This window comes from Oncorhynchus clarkii, unplaced genomic scaffold (genome assembly GCF_045791955.1).
Source record: "Oncorhynchus clarkii lewisi isolate Uvic-CL-2024 unplaced genomic scaffold, UVic_Ocla_1.0 unplaced_contig_8566_pilon_pilon, whole genome shotgun sequence".
Lineage (NCBI taxonomy): Eukaryota > Metazoa > Chordata > Actinopteri > Salmoniformes > Salmonidae > Oncorhynchus > Oncorhynchus clarkii.
This window is the reverse complement of record NW_027257975.1, coordinates 147,780-161,700: the sequence shown is the minus strand read 5'-3', so window position 1 is coordinate 161,700 and position 13,921 is coordinate 147,780. Positions and strand designations below refer to the sequence as shown.

General features: G+C 47.6%; 1 protein-coding gene across 2 annotated transcripts in view; it reads right to left on the bottom strand.

The window, feature by feature from the left end:
• Positions 1 to 13,921, bottom strand: part of LOC139394371 (zinc fingers and homeoboxes protein 2-like) — a 28,525-nt gene that overhangs the window by 1,058 nt on the left and 13,546 nt on the right. The window contains exons 2-3 of one of the 2 annotated variants that reach the window (XM_071142423.1): positions 569 to 3,223; positions 29 to 206 (exon numbers count right to left, since the gene is read on the bottom strand). In XM_071142423.1, the coding sequence (XP_070998524.1) occupies positions 579 to 3,068 (2,490 nt within the window). In that variant the 5' untranslated portion in view covers positions 3,069 to 3,223 and the 3' untranslated portion in view covers positions 29 to 206; positions 569 to 578. Of the gene's footprint in view, positions 1 to 28; positions 207 to 568; positions 3,224 to 13,921 lie in introns of those variants that run through there. The other variant, XM_071142422.1, reaches the window with a different exon arrangement.

Genomic DNA, 13,921 nt, shown 5'->3' with positions numbered 1-13,921 from the left:
TTAACCTATCATTCTGCAGTTAACATACCCATACAGCAGGCTATCAGAGGTGCTTTTCTGTTCACCAGGGGGGGAAATCCCCAGTGATAACCACATGTGTATAATCTCAATAGCCTCTTCCTGCCAAGATGTTTTTCTGAAGGCTAAATTACAGGCATCCCGCGTGGTTCAAAGCCACAGCTGCTAGATTGTTGCTAGCCATCGCTCTGTTAAATTAAAGGGAAAACCATCACTACTACATAACCAGGGTAGCCTAGTGGTTAGAGCGTTGGACTAGTAACCGGAAGGTTGCGAGTTCAAACCCCCGAGCTGACAAGGTACAAATCTGTCGTTCTGCCCCTGAACAGGCAGTTAACCCACTGTTCCCAGGCCGTCATTGAAAATAAGAATTTGTTCTTAACTGACTTGCCTGGTTAAATAAAGGTAAAATAAAAAAAATAAAAAATCTGGGACATATTTTTTGACTGAGTTACTTACAGGCATCAAGACGAGATAATTATGCATTTCAGTGTTAATGATCAAAGGAATTGTAAACTTGCAGGACAGTAGCTTATCATAGACTACTCACCATGCTCTTCTCATCCAGTCACCCGACCAGGTTGGTCTCCCATCAGCACCTCTGCTTCCGAGCCGATCTTCTGGTTCTCCAAAGCACCTTTAGTCTCGTCCCCTACAGCCATGGTCACCTTCACCCATCTGCTTCTGTCCACGTTGGCCTGTCCATGTTGGTCCCTGCCCCTGCTGATGTCTGTCATACTCTGGCCCAGCTTACTGGTAAACCACTGGACTATGTCCTGGTTGATGAGTTTCGACTGCAAAGGAAGCTTCTCTGCGTCCTCTGCTGAAAGCAGCGTGGTCTTGGCTTCTGTGAAGTGCTGCTGGAGAATGCTGCTTGGGGGTCGTTCGGTGATGCCTGACGAGCTCTGACCGTTCTGTCCTGCTTTGCCGTTGACTTTCTGGAACGGTTCCATCCAGTCCAAGGTTCCGTTCTTCAGGGCGGATCGGTTTTCCTTGAACCAGCGGACAATCTCTGTGCGAGACAAACCTGTCTGTCCCTCCAGCTGGCTGTACTCCTCTGGCGACGGCCATTGGGTCTGGGTGAACACCTCTTTGAGAAGCCCTAGGGATTTCCTGTCGATGGGCTCAGGACTGGTGGAAGTGGTGACGATGGGAAGAGGTGAGCACCGGACTTTGCTGTCCTGTTCGTAAACACTATTCAGTATCCCTCGTTGCTCCTCGAGGCTCTTCGGACACATGGAGTTTGCCAGGGCTTGCTCCAAGTTGTCCCGCAGTGCTCTGCGCTCCGAGAACCAGCAGTCAATCTCAGTCTTGGAGAGCCTTGTGTCCACAACAAGGTTGTCAACGTCAATTTCAGTGGGGGAGCTGGTCCTCTGAAAACTCTCCTCTAGCATCTTGAGCTGCTCAGAGGATTTGCCTTTGAGCCTCTCAAGGAGAGGAAACTGGGTGGGGACAGCCTTTTTGGGCTGACTGTCTTTCAATGCCTGGGGCTCAATCTTGATCACCTGTGGCGCCACCTTGTGATTGAGGAGTCGTTGCTCACTGAACCACTTCTTGATTTCTCCTCTAGAGAGGCCGGTGGACTCAATGAGGCGGTACACTTCCTCTTCTTCAGGGAACTGGCACTGGGTGTAACTCGCTTTCAGTACAGCAATCTGGTCTGGGGTTTTATTGGCGTCTGAAGTGAAGCTGGGTTTAGGCGAAGCCACCAGTCTAGGTGCCTGAATGGTCTGGATTATGGAGGGACGTTTGATCTCTGAAGCGGCCACTACTGGAGCTACCAAGGGTCGCTTGACTGACTGCACGACCTGGTTTGCCATGGTTAGTGTGATGGGAGAACAACTGACAGCTGAGCCGTTCGCAACCGGCGTCAACACATAACTGGTCTGTCCCAGGAGGTTGAAGGGGACGGATTGAACTAGGGACTGTTGTCCTTTGGTGGACTGAGCCATCTGGGCGCCGCTCAGCACGGTGAAGGTGGTCTGTGGGACCGACTGGATGGTGCCGTTGAACATCTTCTTCCGAGCTTCTTCCACCTCTTCAGGGGACCAGCTGATGCCTTGCTTCAGTCTCTGGAGGGTGAACCACACCTTGATCTGTTCCTCGGGGTGCTTGGAGGCAACGGTAAGCCAGGACAGCTCCGCCTGGGTCGGGTACGGGAACTTGGTGAAGGATGTGATGAGTGTCAGGTTACTGTCCAGTGAAGGGTTGTACTTGGAGGTGTTCAAAGGGACAGCGATTTTTGGTACTAAGTTGTAGTTAGGCGGACGCTGAAGAGAAGGCATGATATGAGAGACGCCATCTTTTAGGGTCGCTTCTGGGATGATCACGGTCCCGGTCACGTTCACGGCGGCGATCTGCTTTCTGGGGAGCTCGTGGTCGAGTCTGTCCGGTTGACTTTCTGTGAATAACCGTTTGTTGTCTGTTTTTGGCTTACTAATCTTCACCGTGGTGGATTTGCTCAGGGGGAAAGTGGCAAAGTCTTCTCCCGTCTGAATGCCGTTGGTTGAATCACAGACCACAGCGTTGCTCGCTCCTTCTATCGACTGCTCTAGGATGGTCTGATTGTTCAGCTTGATTCTCTTGAACTTGAAGTTGCTCTCCCCTGGATGACACCTCTCGTTGTGCTCCGTCAAGGTGTCAAACTTCTTTGTGTTGAAGTTGCACACAGCACACAGGTAGAGCGGGTTGAGAATGACATTGGGGTGATTGGAGTCCACGTGTTCCTTGAACTCATTCAGGTTCTGCGTAGAGAACGGACAGTACTTGCATTCATAGCCTCCCTGCTGCTTCCTCTGAGGCCTTGAATCCACCGCATTAGGTTTCTCAGGGGCCGGCGACTCCTGACGTGAACCACTAGGCTCTGTCCCGGAGCTCCAGTCCTCTCCAGGAAGCATCTCTGTGGATCCATTCACCACTGTGCTTTTGTCCTTCGCCGATACCTCCACCTCCATCTCCATCTCACCTGGATCCTCTTGCCCCATCATGTCATCACCTCGAAAAACAGCATCAGCTCTACAAGGGGTCGTGGTCTTCCTCCGGCTGGCCATGGCGTGCGTACGTCCCCTGGGACTGTTAGACAGACGCTGTAGAGGGGAAACGAGGGGATGTTTCTGTCTTGTGAAGAATATGCACTTGTTCCTGCTGACTGTTAATGTCAGCTCCAATGAGGGAATTCATGAGACTTCATCCCAGATCACCCAATCTGAGGGAGAGAGAGAGAGAGGAGAAATTAAAAGAAACAAGGACAATCCTGCAATAACCTTAAAACAGACCATATTAAAATCCCATACCGCTGGTTCAATAGTCAGCATCACTTTTCTTCCTGTTCTCTACTTAACATAACTGGCCATGGTAATAAGTAAAATAAATAAATATGACATATGTAACTGTCTCCCTAGTAGCGGATTACATATGTAACAGTCTCCCTAGTAGCAGATTACATATGTAACAGTCTCCCTAGTAGCAGATGACATATGTAACAGTCTCCCTAGTAGCAGATGACATATGTAACAGTCTCCCTAGTAGCAGATGACATATGTAACTGTCTCCCTAGTAGCAGATGACATATGTAACAGTCTCCCTAGTAGCAGATTACACATGTCATCTCTCTGTTAGATGCAATATGTAACAGTCTCCCTAGTAGCAGATTACACATGTCATCTCTCTGTTAGATGCAATATGTAACAGTCTCCCTAGTAGTAGATTACACATGTCATCTCTCTGTTAGATGCAATATGTAACAGTCTCCCTAGTAGTAGATTACACATGTCATCTCTCTGTTAGATGCAATATGTAACAGTCTCCCTAGTAGTAGATTACACATGTCATCTCTCTGTTAGATGCAATATGTAACAGTCTCCCTAGTAGTAGATTACACATGTCATCTCTCTGTTAGATGCAATATGTAACAGTCTCCCTAGTAGTAGATTACACATGTCATCTCTCTGTTAGATGCAATATGTAACAGTCTCCCTAGTAGTAGATTACACATGTCATCTCTCTGTTAGATGCAATATGTAACAGTCTCCCTAGTAGTAGATTACACATGTCATCTCTCTGTTAGATGCAATATGTAACAGTCTCCCTAGTAGTAGATTACATCTGTAACAGAGAGATGACATATGTAATGTCACTTTTATGGGCAACCCAACCAAATCAACACAGAAATGTGTGTTATAGATCTGTCACTCATTGAAAGCAAGTCTAAAGAAGCTGTAGATCTGTTCTGTGTGCACTGGTTTTTTTAGCATCTTTTACAGTTTTGTACACTAGTATCCAAGAGCTGAAAATACTATCTTTTTAGTTCTGGAAAAATATATATTCACAGCCGTTTACATATTATAATGATTCTCTACACCAGGGGTGTCAAAGTCAAATGGACGGAGGGCCAAATAAAAAAATCAGCTACAAGACGAGGGCCGGACTGTTCGAATGTTCATTGAAAAATTTTTAAATGACGCATATAGTCTAGTGAACCTAATTGAACCTACTGAAAACCTAACAAATATATTACAATATGATCAGATAAATAAAGCAATATTTTCTTATGGCTCTGTCAGTAATCTTTAATTTTCAACAGACACAAAAGACAAATTTCCTTTATATAAATATCCCCATAACATGAACATTAAATGAAAGAAACCGGTATTCAAGGCACCATCAGTAGACTATATTTTCTATTTTAGCAAAAGTGGGCTAAATTTACTTCAAAGAAAAAACAATAATAGCAATTTTCTATCATCCACTCAACTGAAATATTTTTAAAATATAATTGGATTGAAATACAAAAAAATAAAGTGCAAAAATCTATTAATCAAAAACAACACTTTGTTTAAGGAGAAGTAACATGCAGTGAAAACAAATATTACATTTTAACTTTTAAACTTGAACTGAGTAAAAACTCTAAATATGTGATTGCACAGTAATGTTCACTTGTTTGAGGTTGAGGGTGATACTTGGTGGTGTCCCATCTTTTCCACAAGTTCATCAATGTTCGGGGTAAGGCTCTGAGCTGAAGAAATCCTCAGAATTGAGTGGAGGTGTTCAGCAGTAAGTCGACTTCTGTGTGATGTTTTGTTCAGGTTCATCAAAGAAAACAGTTGTTCACACAGGTATGTGCTGCCAAACATAGACAACGTTTGAGCAGCCTGGATGCGCAGCTGGGGCATTGTGCCGGGGAGGAAACGGGCGAACTCCGCAGCACCCACTGCCGCATATTTTGCCCTCAGTGCATCATTGCATTGGAGGTCAATCAACTCCATTTGGAGGTTTGGTGGTGAGCTTTCCACGTCAACAGCAAATGGGTTACCGAGCAGTTCCAACCTGCTTTTTTGTGCTTCAAAGTCAGCAAATCGGCGTCGAAAGTCAGCGGCAAGCATACCTATTTTATCAGCCAACTGTGTGCTCGGGAACGCACTGGTAGAGAGCTTCTCTTTCATGGTCTGGCAGCTGGGAAAGTGGCTCAAATTTTCTTTCCGCATCTGCGTCTCCCACAGAGTCAGTTTGGTTTTAAATGCCTTCACTGTACTGTACATATCAGAGATGACACGATCCCGACCCTGCAGCTGCAAGTTTATTGCATTCAGATGACTCGTAATGTCACACAGAAAAGCCATTTCACACAGAAACATTTCGTCTCGGAGTTGTGTTGTGTCTTTCCCTTTGCTGTCCAAGAACAGACAAATCTCCTCACGAAGCTCGAAACATCTTTGAAGCACCTTTCCCTGGCTTAGCCATCGCACCTCTGTGTGATAAGGCAAATCACCATGCTCCGTTTCTAACTCCGTCAGAAATGCCTTGAACTGGCGGTGATTCAAACCTTTGGCTCTGATAAAGTTAACTGTGCGCGTGATGATGCTCATTACATGCTCCATTTTCAAGGCTTTACCGCACAACGCTTCCTGGTGTATGATACAATGATAAGCTGTCAGCTCACCTGTCGCGTTTTCCTCTTGCATCTTTTCCCGTATCTTCGCCACCAGTCCGCTCCTGTGTCCACACATCGCAGGTGCTCCGTCGGTTGTCAAACCCACGAGTTTTTCCCAAGGCAGCTCCATCTCATTTACACATCTTGACACCTCTTCATACAAATCATGCCCCGTAGTTGTGCCATGCATAGGACGTAAAGCCAAAAACTCCTCTGTCACGCTTAGGTTGGAGTCCACTCCGCGGATGAAAATTGACAACTGGGCAATGTCAGAAATGTCGGTGCTCTCATCCACAGCCAAGGAATATGCAATAAAATCTTTTCCCTTTTTCACAAGCTGCTCTTTTAGATTGATGGACAACTGGTCTACTCTCTCGGCAATGGTGTTTCTGCTCAGACTCACATTTAAAAAGAGTTGCCTTTTTTCTGGGCAAACTTCGTCACAAACTTTAATCATGCAGTTTTTGATGAAATCCCCCTCCGTAAATGGCCGGGCTGATTTAGCGATCTCTTCTGCCAAAATAAAACTGGCCTTGACAGCAGCCTGGCCTTGTGATTTGGCTTTTTTGAACAGAGCCTGTCGAGATTTGAGGCCTCGTTTTAATTCCTCTGCCTTTTGTAGCCTTTGTTCCATGTCCATATTCTTGTTTTTGTCCGCGTGTTTCGTTTCATAATGTCGTCTCAGATTATACTCTTTCAGTACCGCCACACTTTCTCCACACAGAAGACACACAGGTTTTCCAGCTACCTTCGTGAACATATACTCCGACTCCCACCTTGTTTGAAACCCCCGGTTCTCAGTATCCACCTTCCGTTTTGCCATTTTTGATGGGTATCTGAAAGTTAATTTTACTGTGATGCTGACGACTGCTGTGCCAATAAATATTGAAATGAAGCAGCCTACTGCTCGGTGCGTCACCTTTGCATTGTGGGAAATGTAGTATTGGTGCGTGTAAAAGATCTGCGGGCTGCCGGCTTGCTGCGGGCCGGTTCTAATAATAAATCAAGATCATCCCAGGGGCCGTAAAAAACCTTCTTGCGGGCCGGATGTGGCCCGCGGGCCTTGACTCTGACATATGTGCTCTACACTATACTTGCTTGTTTTGTCACAAACTGAAATTAAGCGAACAACCAGGAAATAGTGATTTTTCCACAAAGAGCATCTTTAGCTTTACTTTCCTGACATTACTGTCCCCATGGGGAAACTGTGTTGCAGTGTCATGTACACATTTAAAGTGGCGTTTAACTACAAAAGAAAATTGACAATACAACTTTCATAACAGTTACATACCAATAAAGAAATAAAACATTTTTTTTAAAAGACTAGCCTGCTGGCCTTACGGAGTCGATAGGAACATTAGCCCGAGCTATTTAGGAGGGATATCACGTCTGGCACAAATTATTGTCTAGTTGTGTTTTTCCTGCTGAGGGGTGCCCTATATCTGCACCCAGAGGGGAGTAGTTCAAAGTCCAGGTACAGGGGGTGGCTTGGGTCTAAAATGATTTTGTGAGCCTTGCGGAGGGCCCTGACCTTAAAGAGCTCATCCAGGCCTGTCTGTTTGACTCCTAGTACCTTACAGAGGGCCCTGACCGTAAAGATCTCACCCAGGTCTGTCTGTTTGACTCCTAGTACCTTACAGAGGGTCCTGACCGTAAAGATCTCATCCAGGCCTGTCTGTTTGACTCCTAGTACCATACAGAGGGCCCTGACCGTAAAGATCTCATCCAGGCCTGTCTGTTTGACTCCTAGTACCTTACAGAGGGCCCTGACCTTAAAGATCTCATCCAGGCCTGTCTGTTTGACTCCTAGTACCTTACAGAGGGCCCTGACCTTAAAGATCTCATCCAGGCCTGTCTGTTTGACTCCTAGTACCTTACAGAGGGACCTGACCGTAAAGATCTCATCCAGGCCTGTCTGTTTGACTCCTAGTACCTTGGGGAGGGCCCTGACTGTAAAGATCTCATCCAGGCCTGTCTGTTTGACACCAAGTACCTTACAGAGGACCCTGACCTTAAAGACCTCATCCAGGCCTGTCTGTTTGACTCCAAGTACCTTGGGGAGGGCCCTGACCGTAAAGATCTCATCCAGGCCTGTCTGTTTGACTCCTAGTACCTTACAGAGGGCCCTGACCTTAAAGATCTCATCCAGGCCTGTCTGTTTGACTCCTAGTACCTTACAGAGGGCCCTGACCTTAAAGATCTCATCCAGGCCTGTCTGTTTGACTCCTAGTACCTTACAGAGGGCCCTGACCTTAAAGATCTCATCCAGGCCTGTCTGTTTGACTCCGAGTACCTTGCTTGCTGTGGTGATAATCCTTCTCAACATATTTCTCTGGCTGACAGTGGCATTGCCAAACCAACAAACAATACAAAAAGTTAAAAATACTCTCAAAAGATTTGTAAAACAGAGTCAATATAGTACAGTCTACATTGAAGGCCTAAAGCCAGTAGTACATACACCCAAAGCCAAGACAGCTCCATGTTGGTGCAACACATACTGTAGCTGAATCTGACAACGCACCAAAACAGAATCGGCTCCAAGGTAACAGATGTGAAAACTTCAGAGAAGCCTTAAGGATGCAGTATAATACAATACATGGATTTAATTTCCCTGAGCATTTCTTTTTTTAATGAAGCGATAGAGGAGCTAATTCAAGAGAGCGTGAAAGAAGTCATTGATATTCTAGTTGCCTCATGCATTACCAAATCACATTTCCATGCAACAAAAACTACTGGAAGGGAGAACGTGTTTTTATATAACAAACATCGTAGACTTTTGGTTCTGCAATAGAACACTTTTATAAGGGAATGTGTTCCGACATTCAGCAGTGACTGAGCTGATAGAATCTGATTGGACAGGACAGCAGGTAAGTGATGGTAGGAGGACTTTAATAGAAGAGTAGGCTTTGTGTGATGAATGGTGGATAACGTAGCGTTTGGCTCCAAAATGAAGATACAAATCTGTTTTCACAGTGGACTGCCTGACCTCGGATCAGTTATCACTTCTCTAAATCAGGAGAAAACTATCAAATATCACATTTCAGTAACTGCCGCTCTTCAAACTCTTAAAAGATTGCTTTGCTGTGGAAAACCCATTTTTATTCACAACGGTGACTAAGACCCAGTGGTGCTCGGGATGAGAACCAACATGTTTCATTTCAGGAACAACTGTTACAGCCTCCTGTTTAGAACCCAGAACATCATGTTCCATGCTGGTGGTCTGGTGGTCAGGGCTCTGGTAAGAGATGGTCTAATTAGAACATCCATGTTCCATGCTGTTGGTCAGAGCTCTGGTAAGAGATGGTCTAAGTGGAACATCATGTTCCATGCTGTTGGTCTGGTGGTCAGGGCTCTGGTAAGAGATGGTCTAAGTGGAACATCATGTTCCATGCTGTTGGCCTGGTGGTCAGGGCTCTGGTAAGAGATGGTCTAAGTAGAACATCATGTTCCATGCTGTTGGCCTGGTGGTCAGGGCTCTGGTAAGAGATGGTCTAAGTAGAACATGTTCCATGCTGTTGGTCTGGTGGTCAGGGCTCTGGTAAGAGATGGTCTAAGTAGAACATCATGTTCCATGCTGTTGGCCTGGTGGTCAGGGCTCTGGTAAGAGATGGTCTAAGTAGAACATCATGTTCCATGCTGTTGGCCTGGTGGTCAGGGCTCTGGTAAGAGATGGTCTAAGTAGAACATGTTCCATGCTGTTGGTCTGGTGGTCAGGGCTCTGGTAAGAGATGGTCTAAGTAGAACATCATGTTCCATGCTGTTGGCCTGGTGGTCAGGGCTCTGGTAAGAGATGGTCTAAGTAGAACATGTTCCATGCTGTTGGTCTGGTGGTCAGGGCTCTGGTAAGAGATGGTCTAAGTAGAACATGTTCCATGCTGTTGGCCTGGTGGTCAGGGCTCTGGTAAGAGATGGTCTAAGTAGAACATCATGTTCCATGCTGTTGGCCTGGTGGTCAGGGCTCTGGTAAGAGATGGTCTAAGTAGAACATGTTCCATGCTGTTGGTCTGGTGGTCAGGGCTCTGGTAAGAGATGGTCTAAGTAGAACATGTTCCATGCTGTTGGCCTGGTGGTCAGGGCTCTGGTAAGAGATGGTCTAAGTAGAACATGTTCCATGCTGTTGGTCTGGTGGTCAGGGCTCTGGTAAGAGATGGTCTAAGTGGAACTAGACACATCAGCACTGGGAAATGTCAAGTACAAATGACTGCCGTCAAACTCAGTCACTCATTGGATCGTCACTTGGGGTATTCCCATAACCAGCAGAAGAGGTGCATTGTTAAAATTCAGGCCAGCCTCATTTCCATAAGGTAGTTATGACAACCACTGTCCGGAAATGGACTTGTCCTCGATGCATTGCTGTTGATGCTACTGCTGCAGTGTATAAAAAAACACACCTCGCAGGTATTCATTCATCTGGGAGGAGACATGGAGCCAGGAAGTCAGGCAGACTCAGTGCCGTTGCTAAGAGCCGATCCGTCTGTCGACCAGACCTGGGTTGTGTTCAGTAGGCTCCAAAATGGAAGAAAAAGGACTGAAACCTCGACTTGTCCATTGAGAAACACCAATGGTCGGTTTCAAAATGTAGCAGACTGACGCTCTCCTCTCCATTCAGGACTGTGCTGCTGTGGCGTGTCTGGCTGGGTGTCTTATCCCTGTGCTGCTGTGGCGTGTCAGGCTGGGTGTCTTATCCCTGTGCTGCTGTGGCGTGTCAGGCTGGGCGTCTTATCCCTGTGCTGCTGTGGCGTGTCTGGCTGGGTGTCTTATCCCTGTGCTGCTGTGGCGTGTCAGGCTGGGCGTCTTATCCCTGTGCTGCTGTGGCGTGTCAGGCTGGGCGTCTTATCCCTGTGCTGCTGTGGCGTGTCAGGCGTCTTATCCCTGTGCTGCTGTGGCGTGTCTGGCTGGGCGTCTTATCCCTGTGCTGCTGTGGCGTGTCTGGCTGGGCGTCTTATCCCTGTGCTGCTGTGGCGTGTCTGGCTGGGCGTCTTATCCCTGTGCTGCTGTGGCGTGTCTGGCTGGGCGTCTTATCCCTGTGCTGCTGTGGCGTGTCTGGCTGGGTGTCTTATCCCTGTGCTGCTGTGGCGTGTCTGGCTGGGTGTCTTATCCCTGTGCTGCTGTGGCGTGTCTGGCTGGGCGTCTTATCCCTGTGCTGCTGTGGCGTGTCTGGCTGGGCGTCTTATCCCTGTGCTGCTGTGGCGTGTCTGGCTGGGCGTCTTATCCTTGTGCTGCTGTGGCGTGTCTGGCTGGGCGTCTTATCCCTGTGCTGCTGTGGCGTGTCTGGCTGGGTGGAGAGGAGCCCAGCCATACTGGAGCCAAATTAAACTTGTATGAGGTCCCAGCCGACGCTTTGTCTCTCATATCATGTCCTCAGCTCACCGTCTCTGCTCTGGAGAGACCTACTCTGTCCACTCATATGCTCCCAGCCCGACTAACCCAGGCCAGCAGATACCAACGTAACTCCCCCAATGGACACTGCTGTGGTGACTCGCTGCTGTATTCATGGGCTTTCATTATTTGCTTCCAACAGGAGAACGAACGTACATCATTAATCATTCCTGACGATTTAGCTTGCCACAGATGTCAACATCAGTTACAGAACATGAAACATCCGTAGGACGATGGATGACTCCCTCTCACCAGATCACTAACGTCATTCCATCTGACACAATAACAACCAAAGCTCAAGAGATAATGACTTCACTCTGCTGTGTATCAACCTACTGTGTGTCCAGGAATAGCAGCAGGACAATGAATCCCTACAAGTGTGAAGCTGCTGAGTCGCAGACTGTGTGTCAAAGGACCTTTCTATCCGGCCAATCAGAGACAACACTATGACTCATGAGCCCATCACACCATCGCTACAGCCCTTCCACCGCACCGTCACTACAGCCCTTCCATCACACCGTCACTACAGCCCTTCCATCACACCGTCGCTACAGCCCTTCCATCACACCGTCGCTACAGCCCTTCCATCGCACCGTCGCTACAGCCCTTCCATCGCACCGTCACTACAGCCCTTCCATCGCACCGTCACTACAGCCCTTCCATCGCACCGTCACTACAGCCCTTCCACCGCACCGTCACTACAGCCCTTCCATCACTACAGCCCTTCCATCACACCGTCACTACAGCCCTTCCATCACACCGCCACTACAGCCCTTCCATCACACCGTCACTACAGCCCTTCCACCACACCGTCACTACAGCCCTTCCATCACACCGTCACTACAGCCCTTCCATCACACCGTCACTACAGCCCTTCCATCACACCGTCACTACAGCCCTTCCGTCACTACAGCCCTTCCGTCACTACAGCCCTTCCGTCACTACAGCCCTTCCGTCACTACAGCCCTTCCGTCACTACAGCCCTTCCGTCACTACAGCCCTTCCGTCACTACAGCCCTTCCGTCACTACAGCCCTTCCGTCACTACAGCCCTTCCGTCACTACAGCCCTTCCGTCACTACAGCCCTTCCGTCACTACAGCCCTTCCACCACTACAGCCCTTCCACCACTACAGCCCTTCCATCACTACAGCCCTTCCATCACACCGTCACTACAGCCCTTCCATCACTACAACCCTTCCATATCTACCATGACAACAAGACAGTTGGTAAATTCTAACAGACTGAAGAGCAGAATGGATCCACCTGCTGAGTGCCGAGACACTTCCAGAGCAGCCTTCATCTGACGTGACAGAAACACATGTCATGGTGGGTGTGGGGAGGGGGACAAGGCACAGACCACTGTTGCTAGGATAACAGAGTGGACAGGAAGATGGTAGGCATTCCATCCAGACTGGCTCATTGTTCCATAAGATCTGCTGTATTCAGTGAGGTGAAGCGTTCAGAACTTTGACAGCGACAGAAACGCAACAAAATAGAGGTGACCTAATTCCCTATTCTACCAGACAGAGAACTGTGTCTGATCTAGACAATGCATTTCTATCCGAACTTTGTGTAACGTTGTGAAACATTGCGGCGTTCTGAACAGACCCACAGCTGCAGTGTTCTAGAGGAGGGTGATAGTAGATGATGATAGTAGAGAGCGAGAAGAGAGAAGCTGTGTGGGAGGAGACAGTGCTCTGCTAATACTGCATCCCCCAGTAGGGGGGCTGAATTTGGGAACGTCACAGAATGAATTTAAATCTCATCAAATGGGCCCTGAAAAAACACACTGTAGCTCTGCATTGAAACCGGCAATCTCTCTATCCCTGCTTACTTAACATTCTATTTAGGGTATGAACACAGAATATTAATAAGTGAATTGGTTCAAGGAATGTTGAGTGGTGCACTGCAAGCTTGGTGCAGATTCTCTGTATTAGAAGTGTACAAATAACAGTGTTTAAAGCCCAGTGTTAAAGCCTACCAGGCTACTACTGGACTGGAGCAAGTCTATCCTCTCCGGGGTGAGTCCAGTCAATACACCATCACATTGATTCTGATTTGGACAATTAAATAGTCCACAAAGTTACTGGTTAGGGTCCCATCGTGTCTCTAAATATAACAGTCAAAGTCTGGATGGAGTCTGAACTGGTCTAGCAGCCAGGTTACCATGGAAACAGGCTAACAGCAGGGGGTGGGGGGGGGGTTTATTCTCTCCACTTCACCAGAGACCAGAATGTTCCGCCTCAAAGTTGGTCGGGCCAAAAGTAGTAAGACACCACCCCTTTTGATGATACTGTAGACACATCAAGATGGACGGGGTCCACAAGACATATTCTTCTATTCAACTGGTGGGATCCGGGTAGGGGTCATGTGGGATCCAGGTAGGGGTCAATTGAATCGATACTTTGCCCAAGCGGAGCATTGAGTAGACTGCATTGTATAGTACTTTCCCACTGGTAAAGACCTAGTACCTCGACAACACAGAGCCTGGTATTCACAGTGAATACAGACAGCATGAGGAGTACTTTCCCACTGGTAAAGACCTAGTACCTCTACAACACCGAGCCTGGTATTCACAGTGAACACAGACAGCA